The 22,995-nt window shown below is 37.9% G+C and overlaps 1 protein-coding gene across 10 annotated transcripts in view; it reads right to left on the bottom strand.

Annotated features, from left to right (window-relative positions):
* The window catches only part of sulf2b (sulfatase 2b), a 189,180-nt gene that overhangs the window by 5,624 nt on the left and 160,561 nt on the right, over positions 1 to 22,995 (bottom strand). For all 10 annotated transcript variants that reach the window (XM_079803668.1, XM_079803664.1, XM_079803661.1 and 7 more), the window contains 13 exons: positions 17,981 to 18,131; positions 16,938 to 17,113; positions 13,764 to 13,892; positions 9,487 to 9,543; positions 9,238 to 9,370; positions 5,090 to 5,315; positions 4,101 to 4,338; positions 3,915 to 4,011; positions 3,610 to 3,704; positions 3,183 to 3,245; positions 2,927 to 3,096; positions 2,023 to 2,165; positions 1,103 to 1,226 (listed from right to left, as the gene is read on the bottom strand). In XM_079803668.1, coding sequence (XP_079659794.1) covers positions 1,103 to 1,226; positions 2,023 to 2,165; positions 2,927 to 3,096; positions 3,183 to 3,245; positions 3,610 to 3,704; positions 3,915 to 4,011; positions 4,101 to 4,338; positions 5,090 to 5,315; positions 9,238 to 9,370; positions 9,487 to 9,543; positions 13,764 to 13,892; positions 16,938 to 17,113; positions 17,981 to 18,131 — 1,802 coding nt within the window. The remainder of the gene's footprint in view (positions 1 to 1,102; positions 1,227 to 2,022; positions 2,166 to 2,926; positions 3,097 to 3,182; positions 3,246 to 3,609; positions 3,705 to 3,914; positions 4,012 to 4,100; positions 4,339 to 5,089; positions 5,316 to 9,237; positions 9,371 to 9,486; positions 9,544 to 13,763; positions 13,893 to 16,937; positions 17,114 to 17,980; positions 18,132 to 22,995) is intronic.

Genomic DNA, 22,995 nt, shown 5'->3' with positions numbered 1-22,995 from the left:
TTAGGGATGTTTAGATATTTGTACTGAAACAAAAATCCTAGATATACATTTTTCATATATTTAGTTCATGATTTTTAAATGTAGGGCCCTATGGAATATGTTTTATTAATTTATTTATTGTTTTAAAATTTATTCTGTTTAAATTTTTTTATCTGGGCTCTGATCAAATAGCATGTCTAATTAATTGAAATCATGAAACAGACAATTTAAAAGCAACTTACATTTGAAATACGTTTTATTTTTTCCCAAATTTGTCTATTATTTTAATCCATTTTTATGAATGGATTCTACGATTCCGCCCATGTTTTCTGCATCGCAGAAATCATATGGCCCTAATTTAATGCCATGATATTGAATTTAAGATTTTCTGCTCCAATTTGAAGAATTTTTTTAAGGCCTTAAATTGTGGAAGGTCAAATTAAGACTTTTTTAAGACCTGCGGAAACCCTGATTTAAAAATTATAAAAAAAAAAAGAATGTTCTATTCAGCCTTTCTATGCTAAGAAGTTCTTTGCTAATATAAATTCCATTTGTCTACAAACGTTTTACTCTACTCTTGCATTTTAATGTGACCTTTCGACATATTGAATCCAATCGCAAGCCAGAGAGTTTTAACATGACATCAGCTGTCCTTGAGTTCATTATGAATGAGTCAATAAATGTGCCTCTTCTGTCTTTATCACTGGGACGATCACTTCTGCAGAAAACTCATGTCAACTCGAGTTTTGAGAGCAGGGACTACATGTCAGATACAACTAAGGACATGGTAACATCATCGGACGGCATGCTGTGTGGCACATCATGTTTACCCTTCAGGACAGCAGCCCAGGATGTGATGGGACGAGTTTCTGTTTGCATATAAAAACAAGGAGAAAACAGGAAGCAAGGCAGGGCCAGGGATCAGGTGAGGATGATGATGAAGATGTGATATTCCATGTCACCCTTTGCCTTCGGTCCTTTCAGAGGAAAGTGTGTGTGTGTGTGTGTGTCTGTGTGTGTGTATCAGTCAGTGTGTCGCAACCTCTGGGCCGGATGCCTAGAAGCTGTGTGTATGCATACAGTATAAGTGTGTGTGTCACTTATATGAGTGTGTGTGACTCACCGATGTCGAGGCTGCGTGTGCGAGGGTTACACTGCTTGTGTCCCTTACAGCCTCTGAGCTCCATGAGCTGCACATGCAGTTGATTGAGAACATACCGGTCCAGTGTGTTCACCGCATTCACCAACTACACATACACACAGAGAGAGATGCACCATAACAGCAATTAATACTCTATATTCCTCATTGGTAGCATTTTGACTACATATTTTCAAAATATAAAATTATATTATTTCACAATTTAACCTCAATAACCAATTAAATATTCATTTTGGTATTTCTTTTTAATGATCAGAAATAATCAGGACTGACAGCCGTATTCTGCTGCTGTGTGAACTACTGAGTGTACTTGTTTACCAAGGAGACAACAGTGACAGCAAAGAGCTTGAGATGAAATATGACATGTGATGTGTGAAGGAAACAAAGAAAAATAAGATAACTATCACTTGTGAGCAAAATAATTTTGTTGTGCATTTCCAATCAAGCTGTAATTTTGAAAAAAGTATGAATTAATTGTGTGTATTTAGGATACATGAAACAGTAGCTATGGAATGTTCCTTAGCTAGACAAAGGGAGCTACCATTTTATTACAAAAGTGTCAAATTCACAAGAATGTTATGGTGGAAATGACAGTGTGATGAAAATATTCGTGAATTTATAGAAGAAAACGCCTATTTCTTGATCCATTGAGATTTTGATATGTTTGGCTTTTATATTTTTGGTCATTAGACTTTTCCATATCCATGTGGCCTTGGTTAAGTAAGCAAATAAATTGTTTTCAGAGGCAGAAAAAGCATATATATATATATATATATATATATATATATATATATATATATATATATATATATATACCATCCGCAGTATAATGTATAAACCCAGTCCGTGGTGATTTCATGTAGTCTTTATATATGACCACTGACCTGATATGGATCCGTGTTGATGTCAAAGTACTCCAGAAATCCAGTGGCAAATTCACAGAACAGGAAGTTGTGTGTCTCATTAATGGTCCTCATGCACCAGTAGGTGTTGTTATTGGCACTAGTGCACGCACAAAACGGCCCCACTGAAAACAAATAGACACAATAGAGAGAGAGATATAGATCCAGTCCTGACTCACAGACAGTAGCCATGTTTCCATCCACCTGTTTTTATGAGCATTTTGTGATATTAGGTAAATAAAAAAACACTAGATGGAAACGCCAAGATGCACATCAATTCTAAAAAAAATGCCATTAAAAACGTATGTGCTCAATTGAAGTGGATCGTTTTTTTAATCTGATAAGAAAACATGCGCATAAACTACAATGGAAACACATTTACCGAATAAATACCATTGATGCTCATTAAAAAAAGTCATGTAACTGGACTGGATCGATCTCGTGGGATGGCATAACTGGACTAACTAGCAGACCGATCTCGTTGCAGAGCATCTGAAATGTTGTTTTGGTCATTCTGAAATGCCTGAGCCAAAGATTTTCTTCCTGAACTGTCTTACACGACTGCATTCCCAAACAGCAGCCACCTGCCTCCAAAAGCAAGATAGCATGACTGAGTCTCGTCTGCACGCTCTGAGGCGCAAGTCATTTATTATACACGAAAAAAGCCCCACAATGGCTTCTCCTACTGCAGCAACTTACCTTTTTCTTAGTGATATTTGGCGGGTGTTTATCAAGAAGTGACTGTTTTGTTCCTCTTCGTCTCACTGGATGTAAAATGTGCTTTATACACAAATGTTTTATGCGATATCCCAATTTTGTGCATAAGTTAAATTCACAACTTTGGCTGGAAACATAGCTAGTGTGTATGTGTGTGTGTGTGTCTTACATGTCCAGAACGGAGCGGTCTGCCAGTGCTGGTTGTCGTGTGTGAAGCAGGTCAGGCCAGGCATGCTGCAGGTGTCATTGTTACGCAGACGCTTCAGTAACTTCCTCAGCTTCTTCCTGCGCTTTTGCTCCAGTAATATCCAGGCCTTCTTATCCTTCTCCTGTCCTTTCCTAAAGGGGCAGAGACAATAATCAAAACCATAATCAACACATATGCATTCACACTTACAGTACATACAGTAGACACTGAAACCCACCTGAATGGATGGACACCTCCTGCTTTGTATTTCCTCAGTTTACTCTTGTACTTAGATTTGTAACTGAAAGAGAAAAATATAATAATTTATTACACATATTATTGTATATTTTATTTATTTTGTTACATATCATCTATATTTTAATTATTAATTAATATTAAAATGAGTTATGTAATTCGTATTTATTTCATTATATATATATATATGCATAAACAAAAAATGCATTTTAATTTTAATATATAATTAATATAAGGAATGTATAATGAAAGTATACATAATATTAAATGCTGTAATTATAATAACAAACGATTAAATAATTTATAATAATTAAATACATTTGTATACAATTTATTCTAATTTAATTAATGCTTATTAAAAATATGAATGAATCTGAGTAAACATTAGATCAGAATAAGTAGACTCTCACTAGTATTTGTTGCAGTCACAGTCTTCAGGTCGTGCCTTTTTCAGGTGACCTCTGACCTCACGCAGGTTTTTAATCTTGGTCTGGAGTGTTTCAATCTGGGAAAGAGTGGAAATATGATACATGAGTGACTTTTATGATGCTTTTTATGTCATTTTTCAATGTACATTTTAAAAGCTGGTCATCATTCACATTTATCGCATGGAAAAAAGCAACATGAACATCCCCTTTTATGATCCCCGGCAAAAAAGCCTGAAAGTCAGATTTGGAACAACATGAGGACAGACGAGAGGCGGTGTGTGTCATACTTCATGGTCGATGTGGAGCTTGTGGTCCTTCCATGCTTGCAGCGATTTGTACAGACCAACATCACATTTCACTGTATCATTGGCCAAAATGGAACATCTGAAACATATACACACACATTCTCACTACACTACACTCCCTGTTTTCTCCGACATGTGTCACTCGTGAAGCACACACACGCTCCTCACCTGTGAGTGACTTTAATAGACGAGGGCAGAGTCAGGCTGTTGCTGGTCTGGCTGACTGCAGTGGGTCCCATACCGCTGAACTCCTCCTCGTCCGCTGTGTTCTGCCTGAGGCTGAGGTTCCTGGGGCCTGCGGGTCTGTGTTCATGATCCAGGTCCACTGCGTACAAGTCTCCTCCTATCTCCATGGAAACAGCACGGGCAAAGCGGTTCCTGGAGTAGCTCTTCAGTGATTTCAGTTCTGTCAATCAAACGCAGGGTTTGACATTATCACATGTCCAGGGGGAAAACGGGGGGAAAACAATGTTTTCCCTCAAAGAATTAGTGCACATTTTCTTCATATACTACTATAAATTTAGTGATAATGTAATAAACAATTAATACAATTAGTATTATATAATATTCCAGAAAGTATTCCATTTTTCTTTTAAATTGTAATAATATTTCACAATATTATCTCTGTTCTTACTGTATTTTTGATCAATTGAATGCAGCCTTGGTGAGCATAAGAGACTATATAAGAGACTTTATAAACGGTAGCTTACAAACATAATTATTATCCAGAATATTTTATGAGTTTATATTTTATTATATTAGTTTTAATTATTATTATCAATTTTTGAAATAAATTATTACAATGATTAGCATATAGAAATATAATACATGATTAATTATTATCAAAATACTTCTACTACTACTAATAATATTCAAACAGTAATTGAAAGTAAAAAAAAAGATAAATGTCACTATCACTAGTATTTGTTTCCTTAAATTTAGTGAGCAAAGTAGAGTAATCCTGATAATATTAGTTATAATATATAACATAATACATATACTGTATATAACACATATAATATTTATTTGACTTTTACCTCCACTAGAGGACAGCAGAGGCCCACAGAATAATTGAGTGAATGCATCCCGAATTATCTTTTTTGGAGGACTTGTTGCAGTGTGTGCTTGTGCTGTGCAGTCTATCTAGTCGTACTCACTCTTTTTGGAGAACAGTTTATTCTTGGAGAAGGTGCTGTAGCTTTTGGGTTCACAGTTGCAGGCTTGAGGCTCAGAGTTCACGCTGATATCAGCACTCATGCTCTGAAGATAAATCTGGGATTTGATGCTGGATACTGACGGCTTCCGCACTGCAGACAGACTGGCCATGCCTTTGCATTTAGACAACCTCAGCTTCCCTGTGGCGTCTTCAACACACTGCCACTTCTGCAGAGAGACAGAGAAAGAGGGACATCTTCATGCATTTTTACTCTGAAAGATAACAGTAACAGAACGTGCCATAGTATTGAAATGGCTGGTACCAGGTAATACCAGGTTTTAGGTTTTTTTGCAACGGTACTTTGATAGCATTGTGGTATTTTTTGATTAAAGTGTAAATACAAGGGCACATCAAAGTATTGCCATCTCTTACCATACTATATTTTTTATATAACAAAGCCAGCTCTCTTGATATGGCTCATGGGAAATGATCTTAATCTTACTTGTTCTTTGAAAATATTCTTAGCTCATTCTCCTCTGTGACTGAACTGTATTTGACAGTTTTAGACAATTTGTTCGACACCATCAAAACCGATTAACGTTTCACCATGACGAGTATGTGTGTGTGGATGTGTGTGTTTATACACCGGAAGTAAAAGGTGAAAATTAACCCCCTGCCTAGTGAGGACATTTTTACTCCGCTGTAATTATCACAAATCCACCTCGTTAAAATCTTCGCTAATGAGGAACACAAGTTAAACAGCGCTCTGAGCCGCACACGATCAGAGAGATGAGAGAGAAATTCATCTTTTTAGTCACTCGTGGCCATGTAGTTAAAGTCACTGTGAAACCAAAAGTGACCATTCTGTTTTTTATGGAATATTGCAATATTTATTATAAATAATTTATCTATGCACATCATTATTATTTTTTTTAAAATGCACATGCCCTTGTAATCTTTAATTAAAATAGCTTCCCCTCCCTCTTGCAGCGACTTCTCTTCTCTGATGATGTCACTGGCGTGAGGGCGGGACAACCTTTCACGCACATCCAGAGATCGACCAATAGCAAACCACAACCATCCACTCAATTCTCCACGGAGAAAACTCTCACCCTATTTTTTTTTTCATGTTCAAGAAGACATTTCAGTTGATTATACGTAACAATAGGGACAAAAGACTATTGCAACTTCTGTCTCATGCCTACTTTAAAGTCTGGTCAATTAAAGAATGTGGAACAATAGACTGTAAAAAAAATATGGATGACATCTTGGGTCTCGAGTCTGCGCGTAGTAGCATGAAGTGGAGCCGCGATATCAAGGTCCCGCCCACACACTCCAGCAGAATCAACTTTTTGTGAAATAAAGTTATGGAAATTAAGAAATTAAAATTAAAGCTCCAATCTCCTCCCGAAGTTCCCGAAAATGTCCGATGGTGTCTCAATGACTACTTCACTCAGAGAAGCTGTCAATCTCAGCTGTAAATCATAACACTGTGTCTACATCGGACACGAGCGGCGTGACAAAAGGCAATATATGGGTGTAGACACAGTGTAACGCCACACCCCCGTTTTTAAAGCATCAAATAACTAACTAAAACCAAACTTATTTCAAGAACGAACACTTAAACTAGCATAAGCGTGATAAAAACTGCCTAAAATGACAGAAATCATCTTTGGAAAAAATGTATTTGAAGTGTAATCTGATTGTTTAGTTTGTCTATGTGCCATTACACGTTCGAGACGCTTTGGCTTCACTTTTCAGGACTCGTGTGGCACACTTGGTTTGAACAAAGAAAAGGCCAATCCAGCATATTGTACCAGGTGCTACTCTATTTGTGCTTGGAACTGTGCCATGCAAATTGTGTGAGTTTGCACCTTTAACTGATTCACATAGTTCTAAGTAACTCAGGAGCTAAAACAATGCAGAAAGCATGTGTACATAAAAATTCCCCCTTTTTCTTGTTTTGAAATGTCAAATTTTTTCTTGCTTTGCAAAACTGTGAATGTGCGTAAAAAGACAAACTGCTTGATCAAATGAGAAAAGAAGATGTAGGAATAACACCTGACATAAAAAAGAAAGAAAGAGATGGAGAAAAGAGGAATGGATGGAGAGGATGTATAATGCAGGAATGGGCTGCAGGTCCCTAGAGGACTACAGTAGGCCAGTCCTGTTAGTGTGAAAGTGAGAGCATGGAATTTCAGGTGTCTGGTTTGACAGCTCAGACATCTCTCTGTTCTAACTTCTGTTTCAAAAGACAGCTCGCTCACACACACACACCCACAAACCTACTCGTACCTATAGATGGATGGATGGATGGATGGATGGATGGATGGATGGATGGATGGATGGATGGATGGATGGATGGATGGATGGATGGATGGATGGATGGATGGATGGATGGATGGATGGATGGATGGATGGATGGATGGATGGATAGATAGATAGATAGATAGATAGATAGATAGATAGATAGATAGATAGATAGATAGATAGATAGATAGATAGATAGATAGATAGATAGATAGATAGATAGATAGATAGATAGATAGATAGATAGATAGATAGATAGATAGATAGATAGATAGATAGATAGATAGATAGATGGATGGATGTGCTGGTCATGATGCGATTAACTGGTGAAGGCATAGCTCATGAATATTTATTAGGTTATGCACAAACGATTGAACATGAGATTTTTATGTTTTTAAAAAGTCTATGTGACATATTGAGGTTAGCAATAGAGTTTTTGCTCATTTGCAAGCAGTACCGGCGCTCCCAATACGCACAGTACGCAGTTTGCGTAGGGCACCATCTATATCTCTCTCTAAAAAAAACTAAATACTTGTGTTCTATATTAATATTAACATAGATATAAACATACAAATCTATTGAAAAAATGCATCTTATGGTGAACGCAGTAAGCACACAAAACATGCAATTCCCACATCCACCTCGTCCCACCTCATGTTTTTGGCTGGCGGAAAATTATAATAATTGATGGACAACTATGCCCAAGAAAAGACAACAGCAGTCAGGCGCTGAGAAGAAGAAAAGAAGAAAAAAAAAACCCAAGATAAATCCAGTGCATCACTTTCAGGTATGTTCACAAACATGTGAAACTTTATATTTTTGGCTATTGAAGTTAATGGGCGAGTGTTTAACTCTGTTAATAATCACCAAACCGCCAACACATCTGCCTGATTTGATACTAATGCAATTCATGTCATATCATTTCAATCATTTTAATGTGCTATGCATTGCGTTTAGAACCAAGGTAAAGATATTTGTAGTATTACTATATTGTATTATTATATTGTACTTGAATGCCATTTACCCGTGTCGATTAACAGGCAAAACACCGGAAGTACTGCATTTCACAGACAAGAATCTACGTTTTCTAAGGCTGCACAATGTATTAAAACCATTTACAAATCATAATATAGCATAGCATAGTGTTATAATTTATAAACCTATGCCAACACAGGAGAATACATCAATATGTATCTAAATATCTGAATTTCACTGTGGTTTCAAAATATAAAGTTTAAACCCTCGCTCTGAGTTTGCATGTTTTGATGTTCTTATTCAAGAAATGGCAGTGGCTGTAGCATTTTTTCTATTGCAAAGAAATGGCCATATATTAAAGATTAAGTGGACATTTGAATAAAATGTTGTTTGGCTAATATTTGGATTTGATCGTGCTGTAAAGTGTAACAACAAAACCAGGCCGTTGGCGCCCTCTGCAGGCACATGTTATAATACATAATGCACATAAGTTGATTTTGTTAATATAATATGTATATTACATTACGTATTTTAAGTGTTGTTCAATAAAACCATAAAATCACTTGCTTTTGATGCTTTCTTTGAACCATCTATTGCCTCATTGTTATTATATAATAACAATGTATAACATTTTGTTTGATAACTTCGTCCCTACATCTGCAGGATTTTGCAGGTCAATAAATGCATGTATCAACAAATGAATGTTATGCATGAAACACTCAACGGTTTTGTGCGGTAGGTAGGTGGTTGTAATCGTGCCTATATTTTTTATTTTAATACATTGTGCGAGATCGACAGCAAAACTAAAGAGGAGAGACAAAGATTCTCCTGTGTGTGTGTGTGTGTGTGTATATGTTGTTGTACCTGACCGATCTGTTCACAGGGCGTCTGGTACTCAGCGCGCTGACACAGGTCTTTAACACGCTGGTATTTGGGCAGATAGTTCTCCTCCTGGGCCATATCTTTCCCATCATTCAGTACTTTATGTAGCAGTTTCCTGTCACCAGAGAAGAAAAGAAAATCTCATGTTATCTGAATAAACATACATTGACCTTTCACACCAAGAACCCAGAGCTCTCAGGCTGTTTTCGCACTTAATTTGCGCTGACTCACCCTCTCTCTACCAGGAACGAGTCCCTCCACACTTTTCCTTTCTTGTTGAGCTGGAACCTGCAATTGGGAGAGACAGGTGGATATTGATTTACAAGCTTTGTTACCGATCACCTGGAACGGCAAATTGGCCGTCTCTCAGTGCTTTCAAATGATGACTAAAAGCAACAAATTGAGCCTGAGACTGAAATGGAATGAAAAAATAGTAAAGCAGAAAAAAATGACAAACAGCTTAAACAGAAATCCAGCCTGCAATTTAAAGTGTTTTTCTCCCCTCTACTGTCGAAAAACAGAAGGAGGTATGGAGGTGAGGAAACAGAAGTGCTGTGTGCACCTGCTGACCTTTTCTGCAGATATGAGCTATCGATCTGTGCTCTCACACACCCTCTCTGATCTCCGCAGGAGTTTCTCTCAGATTTAAGAGCGTTCTGGCTGGCCTTTTCTCCTATTCAGACTCCTCTTGTTAGTGGTACTTTCTAAGGTAGCATTATTACACAAACCCCAAACCTAAAGTTTTCCATGTACTGTCTTTTTAAGGTCTTTTTAGCCATTCAAGTAAGAAATCGAATAATCAAATGTAAAAATTCAACTTTCCAGTTTTCACTGTATGATTTAAACATGTATTGATTCTAAGAGCAGTGAGTGATTTTCTCTTTTGCTTGTGTTGTTGCAGGTATTTTAGGCTGCTGTCACTTTAAGAGCTAATGCATTGATCCTATATACTGACACATCCAATTTCCCCCAACTGTATACATTTACTTTGCATTAATTTGCTTATGTGTTTTTGACATAAACTTGTTTACATTTTAAGCGCAATAAGACGGGAAAGAGAACTTGCGTACATCAAACGTACGTCAGACCCAGCTAACAAAAATATGTTCTAAGAACATTTAGCTCATGTTCCCATTAAGCAGTGTTGGGGATTAACTAGTTACATGTAATTAGATAATTGAGTTACAAAATAAATGTAGCTGTAATACAGTTCCTGTTACAGTTACTGAGAAAAATATGTAATTAAATTACAGTTACTTATGAAAATATGAATGCTTACAAAGAAGGTTACATCTGTTTTCTGTGAAAAGTTAGGAAATGTTGAATAATACACAAAGCAGGATGTCTCCATTTAAAGGCTGTTTAGTAAAGCGATGCCATTCTCATGCTTTTGATTGGCTCTTGTTTGAATTTGCAGAGCACGACGTCTGCCAATTACATCAATCCACATTGCAGCTGAAAGCTTTAAGGCCTGTTCACACCGGGACGATTTTCGCGCGCGTTTATCGCCGACGTTTAACGCCTCGTGACTAAACAATGGGCGCCAATGTGAGTGTTCACACCGACGCGTAAAACGCCAGGCGTAAAAGCGTCATTTAAAAAAAAAAACGCCTCGGGTTCGTTTTTTTATTTTGACGCGGCGCGTTAAAAACTGGCCGACCAATGAGACCAGCGCTTTTGTTCACGTGCCTGGAGCTGCTGAAGTGACAGTAAAACACGACTGGGTGGCGCTCAAGCACAAAATCGGTCTTCCCGAGCACACATTGATACGAAGAAGAAGTAGTAAGTAGACAAAGAAGAAGAGGAGCTGCTAATGCTGCTTGCCAGTTAGCAAAAAGTGTGTGAATGGTTTTGCCATTGACATAATATATCTGTGGTTTTGGCAAGCACGTAAATACTGTCTCTCCTCTTCTTCTGTGTGACAAGCGAGTGTCAGAAGCGTAAGTGCCGCAGCACCACCTTGTGTACCGGGAGCGCATCGACTGAATGTGCACGTTCACTCGGCCCATCGCCAGTGGAAATCGCTTGGGTGTGAACACTCAAGACGCGCCGAAAAACGTCACGAAAAACGCTGGCGATAAGCGCGTGCGATATTCGTCCCGGTGTGTACAGGCCTTTAGGCTACAACCCGTCTGAGAGTTGCCACCATGGCAAGTGACAATGTGTTCCAGTGCTGGAAAATAGAAAAGTAATCCAAAAGAAATCAGTTACATTACTTTAATAAAGTAATTTAAAAGTGACACTACTTATTACATTTTAAATAGGGTAACTTGTAATCTGTAACCTATTACATTTCCAAAGTAACCTTCCCAACACTGGCATTAAGTTATGAAAATGTTATTTATGTTCTCTGAACGTTAAAAAATCAATGTATTTTTTTTCTTGGTAACGCAAATATTAAGGGAACATTCCCTTTTGCTAAACATTCTGAAACAAGAAGTTAGACGGACATTCAACTAAAACTTTTTAGAAAAAAAAGTTACAGAAATGTTTTTGAGCTAATGTTTGAGAACATTATTAAAGACCTGATGACTCATTCTACTAATGTTTATTCATAATTTTGAGAGAACCTTGCAAAGAATCTTCCCTTTTAGCTGAGGAACAGCGTTCGAGTAACTTTAAAACTTTTGTGATGATGAAGCGCAATGTCACGTTAGCATAACCACGATAGAGATGGTAATCAGAAAGAATAATAATTAAAACAGCCATTGAACTGCAACTGATAAAATGTGCACTGTAGCACGATACTATATCTCTCTGTAAAGGCAGATTGTGGAGACATTTGAATCATTCACAATCTAAAATCGTCATATTGCACACATACAGTATTTAGGACCAGAATATCTCGGGATTGGGTTCTTTTGACAACCTAGTAAGCATCCAGAGACCCTAACAAATGCTTAGAGATGCCTTAGAAACCCGCTAGAGCATGTGGAAGCAGATGTAATGTATAGATCTACTTGTTTAATTAGTGTCTGAGGTGATTGAGAGCACAAGGCAGGTGTAGCCCTCCATCTCCCTGCCAGTCATTTTTCCTGAAAGACCCTCTTCCCTCCGGATTTCTTATTTCCTGTCCCCCCACCTCCTGCTGAGATATGCATCTCTTCCTCTCATCTGAAATAAAAGAGGTACGCAGGCTAGCGGAAGAGTGCAGAGATGAGATTTCAGCAGGTGTCATGGTGATGAGGGGTTCTGTGCCAGTAGGATGCCTGGCAGACTGCCATCTGCTGTCACTCAATGACAATGAAGTGAGGCGAGGTGTTGTTCCTGCAGCTCTGCTAGACCCAGGATTAGGCTAAATGCAATCTGTCATTATCCTCAGCAAACTCAGCATTACAAATTGATCAAGGAATATCGCGAAGTAGCGCTGTTGATTCTGTAGGCTACTAAAAAAGATAACATTGAGGGGCAAATTTTTGCACATGGTAACCTGCGTTTTATTCACAAACCACCCACAGTCCAATTCATCCAGGTGCCAAATGTGCTGAATCAGCACTGTGCTCTGGGTATTCATGGTAAATTCAATTATTGTCATTATTTCACCACAAACGCAGCTACTTTATATGCAAAGTAGGTTCATTATAGATTGTGCTTTGCTCATAAAAGGCGTGACATCGTACTGTTTTGATGTAAATTGAATTTCCTATAAAGATAGGGGTGGGAGAAAAAAATTATTCTCAGTTCAATGATCCTGAATCTATTCTGAACACTTTGCTTTTCATTATTATGGATTATTTGCTTGGATGTTTTGACTTGTTAATCCATTATGGACTGAATCTGAATCACATATTTCCACTCCTAGTAAATGAGAGGTTTATGTATATGTTTTATTGATCCATGTAGCAAAAATTCATTAAATGGTTATCAAATGATGGAGAAAAGAAAGACATTCTTAGTGAATGTATCCCTTAGTGAATACCAAACTTTCTTAAACTGATGAACTGTGATATTTATTATGTTTTTATATATACTTTAAAATCAGTGTTGAGGAAAGTTACTTTTAAAAGTAATGTGTTACAATACTGCGTTACTCCCTAAAAAAGTAACTTACTAGTTACTAAAACAAGTTACTTTTTATAGCAATTAATGTTATGTACTTTTACGTTACTTTTTCTTACCTGGGCTGGGCTTTTTGGCTTGTTTTTTAATAATAAAAATAAGCATCATGTTCATACAACGCACACAATGCTTCTGCACTTGCCCATGATTTCTCAACATGGGGACAAGAGAGCTGTCATTCAATACATGGGAAATCAAAGATACATGGGAAATCACAGAAATCACAGAAATGTTTCTTTACTAGTTACTTGAAAAAAAGGTAATCTGATTACTTGTAATGCCTTACCCACAACACTGTTCAAAATGTACTGAACTGACTTTCTATTCTGCTGATATAACCAAAGACACACATGTGGGGAACAATAACATTGACCAAAATTCAATCAGGTGGAATCAGGACAAAGTGAAGTACCGCTGTGTATTATTGCCCATAAAAAAAATAATCTCACCTGTTCATGACGCGGTCTGTGTCCAGGAGCTTGAGGATGGACTTGCCATCCATGTCTGGTGGAACATCTATCCCTGCAATATCCAGGATGGTGGGGGCCAAGTCTATGTTCAACACCATGTGCGGGTTGCTATGGAAACAGAAGAGGGGGTCGCCATTTGACATAATGGTCAGAAAGCAGATGAGCAGCACATGAACACTGACTGATAAAAAGATAAAGACAGTGAGAGAAACAGAGAGATCCAAGACTTGTTCAAAAAGGAATACTACTGAATACTCTATTTAATACAGTATATACTGCATTCTTTACTATTTTTAATAGTAGTATGTGAAACATTATACATTACACAATATACTTTTTGTTTGAAATGTCATCATCCACTGTGGTGGTATGCAACGATGAGTCAATTTTCCCCACTTTATATCGATGTTGAGTTGCAGTGCTTTTCAGACTGAACTTACACTATATTGCCAAAAGTATTGGGACACTCACTATTTGTGAAAGAATGGGTCACTCTCAGGAGCTCAGTGAATGCAAGTGTGGTACCGTGATAGGTTGCCACCTGTGCAATAAATAAGTCCATTCGTGAAATTTCCTCACTACTAAATATTCCACGGTCAACTGTTAGTGGTATTATAACAAAGTAGAAGCAATTGGGAAAAACCGCAACTCAGCCATGAAGTGGTAAGCCACATAAAATCACAGAGCGGGGTCAGCGCATGCTGAGGCTTCATGTGGCCTTCAGATTAGCTCAAGATCAGTGCGTAGAGAGCTTCATGTTATGGGTTTCCATGGCCGAGCAGCTGCATCCAAGCCTTACATCACCAAGTGCAATGTGTGTGACCGCCACTGGACTCTAGAGCAGCGGAGACGTGTTCTCGGGAGTGACGAATCACGCTTCTCTGTCTGGCAATCCGATGGATGAGTCTTGGTTTGGCAGTTGCCAGGAGAACGGCACTTGCCTGACTGCAATGTGCCAAGTGTAAAGTTTGGTGTGGGGGGTGTTTTTCAGGGGTTGGGCTTGGCTTGGTTGGACTCTTAATGCTTCAGCATACCAACACAGTTTGGACAATTTCATGCTCCCAACTTTGTGGGAACAGTTTGGGGATGGCCCCTTCCTGTTCCAACATGACTGCGCACCAGTGCACAAAGCAAGGTCCATAAAGACATGGATGAGCGAGTTTGGTGTGGAGGAACTTGACTGGCCTGCACAGAGTCCTGACCTCAACCCGATAGAACACCTTTGGGATGAATTAGAGCGGAGACTGAGAGCCAGGCCTTCTCATCCAACATCAGTGCCTGACCTCACAAATGCGCTTCTAGAAGAATGGTCAAATATTCCCATAAACACACTCCAAAACCTTGTGGAAAGCCTTCCCTGAAGAGTTGAAGCTGATATAGCTGCATATATATATATATATATATATATATATATATATATATATATATATATATATATATATATATATATATATTAAATTACAATAAAAGTCAAATAATACAATTCTGTTATTTCAGAAGATTCAAGAAGATTCAGGGTTCATTATTGAATCTAATGTAAACGACTTAATTTTGTGTTTAAGCTTTCTTTTAATTATTAGCTCACAGGTGCAAATTTCTATTGAATAAAATATTTGAGATCTTGACCAAACTATCTACATTATTTATGTGCATATGTACAGTCAAGTAATGTACATTCTTTATAGACATTTTCATGACTTTTCCAGGTCTATGAATCACACTTTTAAAATCCCCTCATACATCCAGGTTTTTAGGATTTAGAAGGATTGTGGGAATCCTGGATCTTAAATAAAAACAACAGTTGAGGGAACTAATTAAAATAAGAAACATCACACCATCTTACATCTTGATTTTTAGCTGTTTTCGTTTATTTTAAAACTTGTTTTGTCTTATTTTAAATTATTTAAAACCATTTTTTTCCTGGTTGAGAACCACTATGAGCTAACAGATACCTTTCTTTTATAGACCTCTTTGTCTGATATTTTAAACATTCACCATCTGCCACCGAAGTACACATCAAACCCAAACACCCTCCGTGTGCTTTAGGCCTTCTGAGGATTTTCATTTTGATTAAAAATTATTCAAAACTGATGAGTGTCAATTTCATTTGAACATTTCAAATCCCGTGAAGTCATTGGAATGAAACTCAGTGGCGATTAATCCAATCATATCCGCTCAAAGTTTTCAAAAAAGTAAATTAGCCTCATCTCTCTCTGATTTTATTGCCTAAAGGCTCATCTGATGTTGAACTAAGCCCAGCTGTGCCTCTCTCACCCGGAGTCTCTTGCCAAACACTTTATCCTCTTTTCTGTCTTTCTTCCACAGTAAAAAGTCTTGTGGTCTTCACATGAGTGGACTTTACTGCTGTTAATCAGCTTTTCTGAGAAAAAGAGAAGCCAGATCACACAGCAGTGGTAAACAAGACTACTGACTAATGATGTTAAACACTGGCGAGAGAAAGAGAGAGTGAGTTTTCTACATTTAAAAAGAGGTCTGGTCTGGTGCTCCCTTGGGGATGCAGGTTCAAATATGGCCTGCAACAAGTGTTGATCTCATTCCCCCTCTCTTTATGTGGCAGGACATTGGAAAGTCATTAAAAGCCCATAAATCAAGAAACACAAGAGTTCAGACCTCATTAAAGAGTAACATTAGCCTCTATACAAAAACATTAAACAAAGAGCAATTGCTATAGACATAAATAATATATTAAATGATATGCTACCTAATTATAAAGTATTTGCATAAAAAGTAAAAATATATACTTTGGGGAAATAATCATTATATTTTAAGAGCCTTGTGTGTGCAATGCAGTGCAACACAAAAGCCTCTGCAAACCTTACAGCAAATCAGTGAGGACAGTAGAAAAATGTTACGCCGTTTAATATAATATATATATATCCCTAGCCCTAAACCTACCCATTATCCCTATAAAATCCGAGGGAAATGATGGTGAATAACACTGATGTAGAAGCACCTAACCCTGGTTGTAAGCCTAAACTTGACATAAACTGTAAACTTTCCCTCAAATCTGATTGGTTGTTTGAAATGTTCCAGGATCAACAAGGATGTTGATCCAGGAACATGTTGCACTTGGTAAAATCAGGTTCTGCTCTCCTGGATGGCACCATCAGATACACAAACTCAAGCACTCACATGCCTCCTGCCTCCACATTTGGGCCGCGGATGTAAAAGGGAACTCTGATGTCAAACTCGTAGGGCATGGATTTCCCCTTGACCAGTCCGAACTGACCGATGTGGTATCCGTGGTCAGCCGTGTAGATCACATACGTGTTGTCCAACTCCCCAGTGTCCACCAACATGTTATATATCTATATTCAAACAGAAGAAACATGACAATGGGAGAATAAGTTATAGGTTATTTTGGGGTTGCGCTTGTACTTACATTTTGGAGAAACGCAAGACAACCATACAGAATCATACAGTCATGGCTTGCTGAAATTTGATTTTCCTGCGAAAACTTTTATTTTTAATTGTTTTTAAATATTGTTTTGCGAAATGCACCGTTGTAGTCTGTGTTCTTATTGTTAACTAAAACTAAAATCATTAAAAATGATTTCCACTGAATGTAAAATAAAATAAAATACAAAATATTAGATGAAAAATATGTAAATGTTGCCTTGGCAACTAACTGAAATAAAAGTCGAAAAGTACTAAAATGACAAAAAACTAAAACAAAAATGAATTAACGCTACATAAAAAGAAAAACATAAAAAATACTAAAATTTGAAGTAAAATTAACATTAAATCCAAACTGAATATATATATATATACAGTATAAAAGCTAATTGAAAACATTAATAAATAGCATAATAGTATATAAAGAATACTAAAATAACACTAAAATGTTTGTTTTGAACATCTTTCAAGTACCTTAACATACAATGGAAACTTAAGATTAGAATCATTTTAGAATATTAGAATTATTCAGTACCATGTTATTTAAAGAACTACCATAGAAATGCAATCTGATCCCATAAATATACAATTTAAGTGAGTGAAAACTGAAAAATCTCCTTCTGTGGAAATATGGAGCTGTCCTCAATTAGGAAAATAATTCATGCAGTAAATAAATAAATAAATAAAATATATATTTTGTTTTCCATTCAAAAAAATGCTCATTTATTTTAGGGGTAAGTATGGTTCACAACTATTATATTATAATCTATATGATGTACCTTCTCCACACTATCATCCACGGACAGCAGCGTTTGCAGTCTCTTGCGCTGCAGCATGTTGGTGAACTCCATGTGAATGGGCTTCATGGGGCCGGTGTAACGCATAATCCAGTGTTTGTCTAGATTAGGGGCGTGGTTATAACTGGGCGTTCTGAATGGAGAAGAAAAGAGTCGCAGTCAGTGGACCTGCTGGAGCATGACTGAGAGAAATCGAGAGTTTTCAGAGCTGCTCCAGACACTGTTTGTCGACTTTGTTCTGCTGATGTTGGAGGAAAGGACGCAGACAGATTTTGACAGCTGGGATGTGTCTCTCTGAATGTGTGAAGGTGCGTCTGAAGTGTGTGTGTGTGTGTGTGTTTGTTTGCATGGTCAGAATTACAAGTGACAGCAACTGACTGTGCGCGCTCTCTCCTGTCTCCTCGAAAATGACACATTGCAATTTTACAGTCTCATGGTTTCTTGGGCTCTGACTGACAGACTGACATTCTGTAAATGCAATGGTTGTTCAACCATTATTGAGGGATAAAAAGAGCCAGAAGTGTTAGTAGCTCCTCCTCCTGGCTCTTGTGACAGGCATGAGTGGCCTATTAGAAACAAACAGCACTTACACTTGACGCCTTTACAGTTGTGATTAAAAGCCCCCAGCTCCATTGTTTACAGCCATTACTTAAAGCCCTTGTACAGACAAATCAATGTGAGCATCATCGTGCTGATCTGCTTGCTGCCTGGCCTTGTTTTGTGGGTGTCGTATATTTAAAATGAAAACAACTTAGTGACAACAAGGGACGCAGGGGATGTAACTCTCTCTCGTTGGTGTATCTGTCTATTTCTGTGTCCGTATTGGGACCTGAAAGGAAAAGATGTGTACTGCTGTTCTTTTGACACTTATTTGTCTGTACAATAGCTCTAAATGTGCTTTCTACCTAAACACTTTTTAAGGTAACAAAACATGTCATTTTAATGAATATTTCCCTACTGATGGAGTAGTGTTGGGGATTTTAATTCAGAGATTTCAATCAATATTCATAAAGATATGTTCACTAATTCGCTCATTGCCCCTTCTGCATGTTGTATCGATATATAGTTTTTCCTCCATTTTATCACCTCCCAGTTCATGAACATGATGCTTCATTCAGTATCGCTCTGGCATTGTTTACACCTAGTTTTAAGATGCGTTTTTGACGATCCGATCACAAGTTGAAGACACAAGTGTGAACAGGGTCTAAAACCACTTTTAGAGGTAGTTGAAAGTGCATTAAACCGAATTGATTTCCTAGTGTAGACTCTCAAATAGTCGAATGCATATGAAAAGCCAAAAAAATACCACATATTGACCTAATACATAATCATTAGCCGCAGTAGAATTATAATTTCTACACATTTTCTATAAAAAATACGACCTGAGGAGCTTCAGCACTCTCTCAAGTGACAGTCCCAATACAGTTAGGCTATATTTATCAGAGAAGCAGAGGAAGCTCCTGAAAAACTGGAGTTGCTTTATTTTATGACATATGCAGAGCTAAATATGAGACAGTCCGGTATAAAGAGACGAGACGTCCTGACAGTTAAAATAAATAAACGATTGTGATAGCCTATATGATTTGTCTGATTTCTTCAAGTGGTCGTATTTACCATGTTTACTATAGTAATGGTTAGTGGCATAGTCTTTTGCATCGCATATAAATATTTCTACCTTATACGGTGATCAGAATCCACATTGGATCAAAAACAGAAGTCATTTCAAACACTCGCTGCTGTCTGAAAGTGAGATTTGAGCTAAAATTATTTGAAAAGTCTTTAATGCTGATGTAAGGTGGTATATGAAATCATCCACGCCGCTGCCATCTCCAGAGACTCGGATAAACTCGGCCTTTGTTCGTAACCATTCTTCAAGCCTGAGGTGGCCTGCTTTGGACCAAGGTATTCGGTGGGCCAAAAAACCCTGGCCGTTGGCCCCGAGGAAGCCCCGACGATCAAGCCTTGTAAGTGACAGTGGAAACGCGACTGCCCTTGGCACGCACTAGCCCGCCCGCTTTTACCCCTGACAGTGGAAACGCAGCTATTGTGGGACATGTTGTGAGAAAGTGGTTTATAAATACACGGGCTACGGTCAAAATCATAGCTGTTTCCTTTAACTTTTTTATTTGTATAAATACAAATAAACACTTTTTGTCTGTATTTATGTTTATTAGACTATCGAGGAATTAGCTTAGCAACATGCTAATGTCAAACTCAAGTTGAATTGTAAATTGAGTCGCTGGTGTGTTTGAAGTGAGTAATGCTACTTGTGTGTGTGAGTTGCTGCCTATATAGAGTGCTCCAAATAAGTCACATGAGATTCCATCACTGTTACACTTCTGCCTCATAAGGCAGCTGCCTATGTAGACGGTAAACGGCATATTCTCTCTCTCTCTGGTTTTATCTTCTTTATTGGTCGACATATAATCCTTTTAATCCTCTCAAAACGCTCTTTCTCTCCCTCTCTTGTTCTTTTCCGATCATATTTTCATTATTCCCTCCATGTTGGAGATGAAACAGGTGGAGCAGGCTCACGCGGCGATGAGAACAGGGGGATTTTCCCACCGAATAATACACCCTCTCGGACTATCTGTAAGGATTTGGACAATATCTCTCCAGTGGCCTTGTGCCAGTCCAAGGGGCAACGAGGGGTTAATCACATACAGCACTGTACAAGGGCAAGGAGCAGAGAAGTACAGGACTAGCGAGAGGCCATTGTGGACGGTGGCGGGTGGTTTGGAGCGGACTGAATGGAGAGAATGAGGGCTGTCTTCATGGAAAATTAAAAGAGGATAGAGGAATTCTGGGGCATTCTCCCCTGACAGCAGGCGAATGATACATGCATATGAATGTGTGTGTGGAGCGCGGACATTTTTATGGCTATGGGGTGAAAAAAGTGACATAATTCATCGCAATATAGGTACAATCAGACAGGTGGCGATGTAAAAGAGGTGGATGTGAATCATAAAACATGCTTTTATGAAGAGTTTGTGTGCCAAAGAGACTGGACAGGCAAAACGGGAGGCAAGGCTGTTTGTTTTTATTGGTGAAAGTGAGATGACATCAGAAAAATAAAAAAACTCATCAAATTCCAGACACGCTGCCTTAAGCAGTCACTTTGAAAGGATGATGGATAGACTGAGTCATAAAGTGGGCAGGTTTGCTTCTTTGGTTTTTATCTACTCCAGTGGTGAATCAAACGCCTGTTAAAATATAACAGCCCTCAAGATTTTATCACACACACACATACACACATTAGTCTATTTGAAGAGCTTCCCAAACACTAATGAAAAAATAGATATTTATTAATCTGTTTTGGTTTTCTCCCTCATCAGGCTGTATGAAAAAGTGAATATGCATGTTTGTGAACATTCTGCCCCTTTAAAGCCTGATTTCATTCCTGTCGCCTTAATATTTCAGGAAAGACTGTAATATTCATTGACAGTATCTCTTTGCTCTCTCTCTCTCTGTCTTTTTTTAGCTTGAATGCGAGAGAAATGGGAGCTCATGTTTGTGTGGTTTTGTGCTTAGAGACACAATGTCCTGAAAGCAAATCGAATCAGAGAGAGAGACACACAGAGAGAGAGAGAAATTAGTACACTACAGGCTTTTTTGTTTGCTCATTTGTGGTGTGTTAACTAGATAATGTATCTGTATCTGTATGTATGTGCTGCTGGGTGTCTAGGGCATGCAATATATTGTGTAACTGTATAAACGTAAACCTTTAAGCTTGTTTTATGTGTATGGAATGTGTCAGTGTGCAATTTATAATGCAATGCAAGTATGTGTTGCATTCTTAGAGTTGAGCTATAGCAGACATTAGCATAAAATGTCTTCTTCTATGCTCAGTTTTCTCTTTCTGTTCACCTAGTTTAGCTAACTGTTAACATTTTATAGTGAACTATATAAATAATAACCTCTGGTTTATAGGCACTGAAATTTCAAGGTAACTTTTTGCCCATGAGGGATTCAGTTTGTTACTGCTACAGAAATGCAAAAAGGCACGTTAAAGGAGAAGTGTGTATTTTTTCCATTGCTAACGCAAGCCATTTGTATGTTTATTACCCAGAAAAGTCACAACCAATCGCATGAGGTTGGGGAGGAGCTATCGTTTTTATCCCACCAATGACAGAGAGGAGGAGTGTACGGCAAATTCATCATTATTTTTGTGGCACAGAAATTACACTGGACGCATTCACTTAAGAACATTTTTTCTTATCTTAAGAAGATTTTTCATGAATCGAGCCCCTGACCAGAGATTTATTTTGTGCAGAGGCTGAATTTATAAGATTACCGGGTAAAACATTGAGAACTATAAAATGAGATTTTGAGATTACTTGGTGTACACACAGAGTGAGAGTGGGGTTATAGAGGTTTAGCAAATTCAGCTACCTAAAAACAACATCACGTGTAGACAGGATTTAACCGAGACTATGTGAGTGTACACAAATATTCTTTTCATTATCATGTATGTACTCAGCATGTGTGTGAGTGTGTGAAGAATGGCAGTGTCTCTCTGGCAGGGGGATTACAGACCTCGGGAAAAGCATAGACAGAGACAGGAGGATTTATCTGCTGAAGGGACAGAAGTGGAGAGATGAGATGAATGAAGGGAGAGAAAGAGACATTGAAAAATTGTCTGATAGCAGCTGGTGGGGAATTAGCAAGAGAGCAGGAGAGACAGCAGAGAGAGAGACAAAAACAAGTGTGTGTGTGTGTCTGTGGCTACATTACAGTGAACCAAAGAGGACTGTTTCCATTATAACAACTCTATTCAGTAGCACTTGATTGACAGAAATAAGAGAAATGTGGGATTAGATTTCTATTATGTTTTCAGCTGGTTCTCTGCTCTCTTCTTGTTCATCTCCTCTACCACTGTCCCTTTACATGTCTTTGTCCCAAAGTCCGAGACCTCAATGAAAAATGTTTTTTTTTTTACTACCTATCCTGAAAATGAACATTTTATGATTTTGAAAAAATGTAAAGCAAAGAAACAT

This window comes from Gobio gobio, assembly GCF_949357685.1.
Source record: "Gobio gobio genome assembly, chromosome: 21".
Classification (NCBI taxonomy): domain Eukaryota; kingdom Metazoa; phylum Chordata; class Actinopteri; order Cypriniformes; family Gobionidae; genus Gobio; species Gobio gobio.
This window is presented reverse-complemented; position numbering and strand designations above follow the sequence as displayed.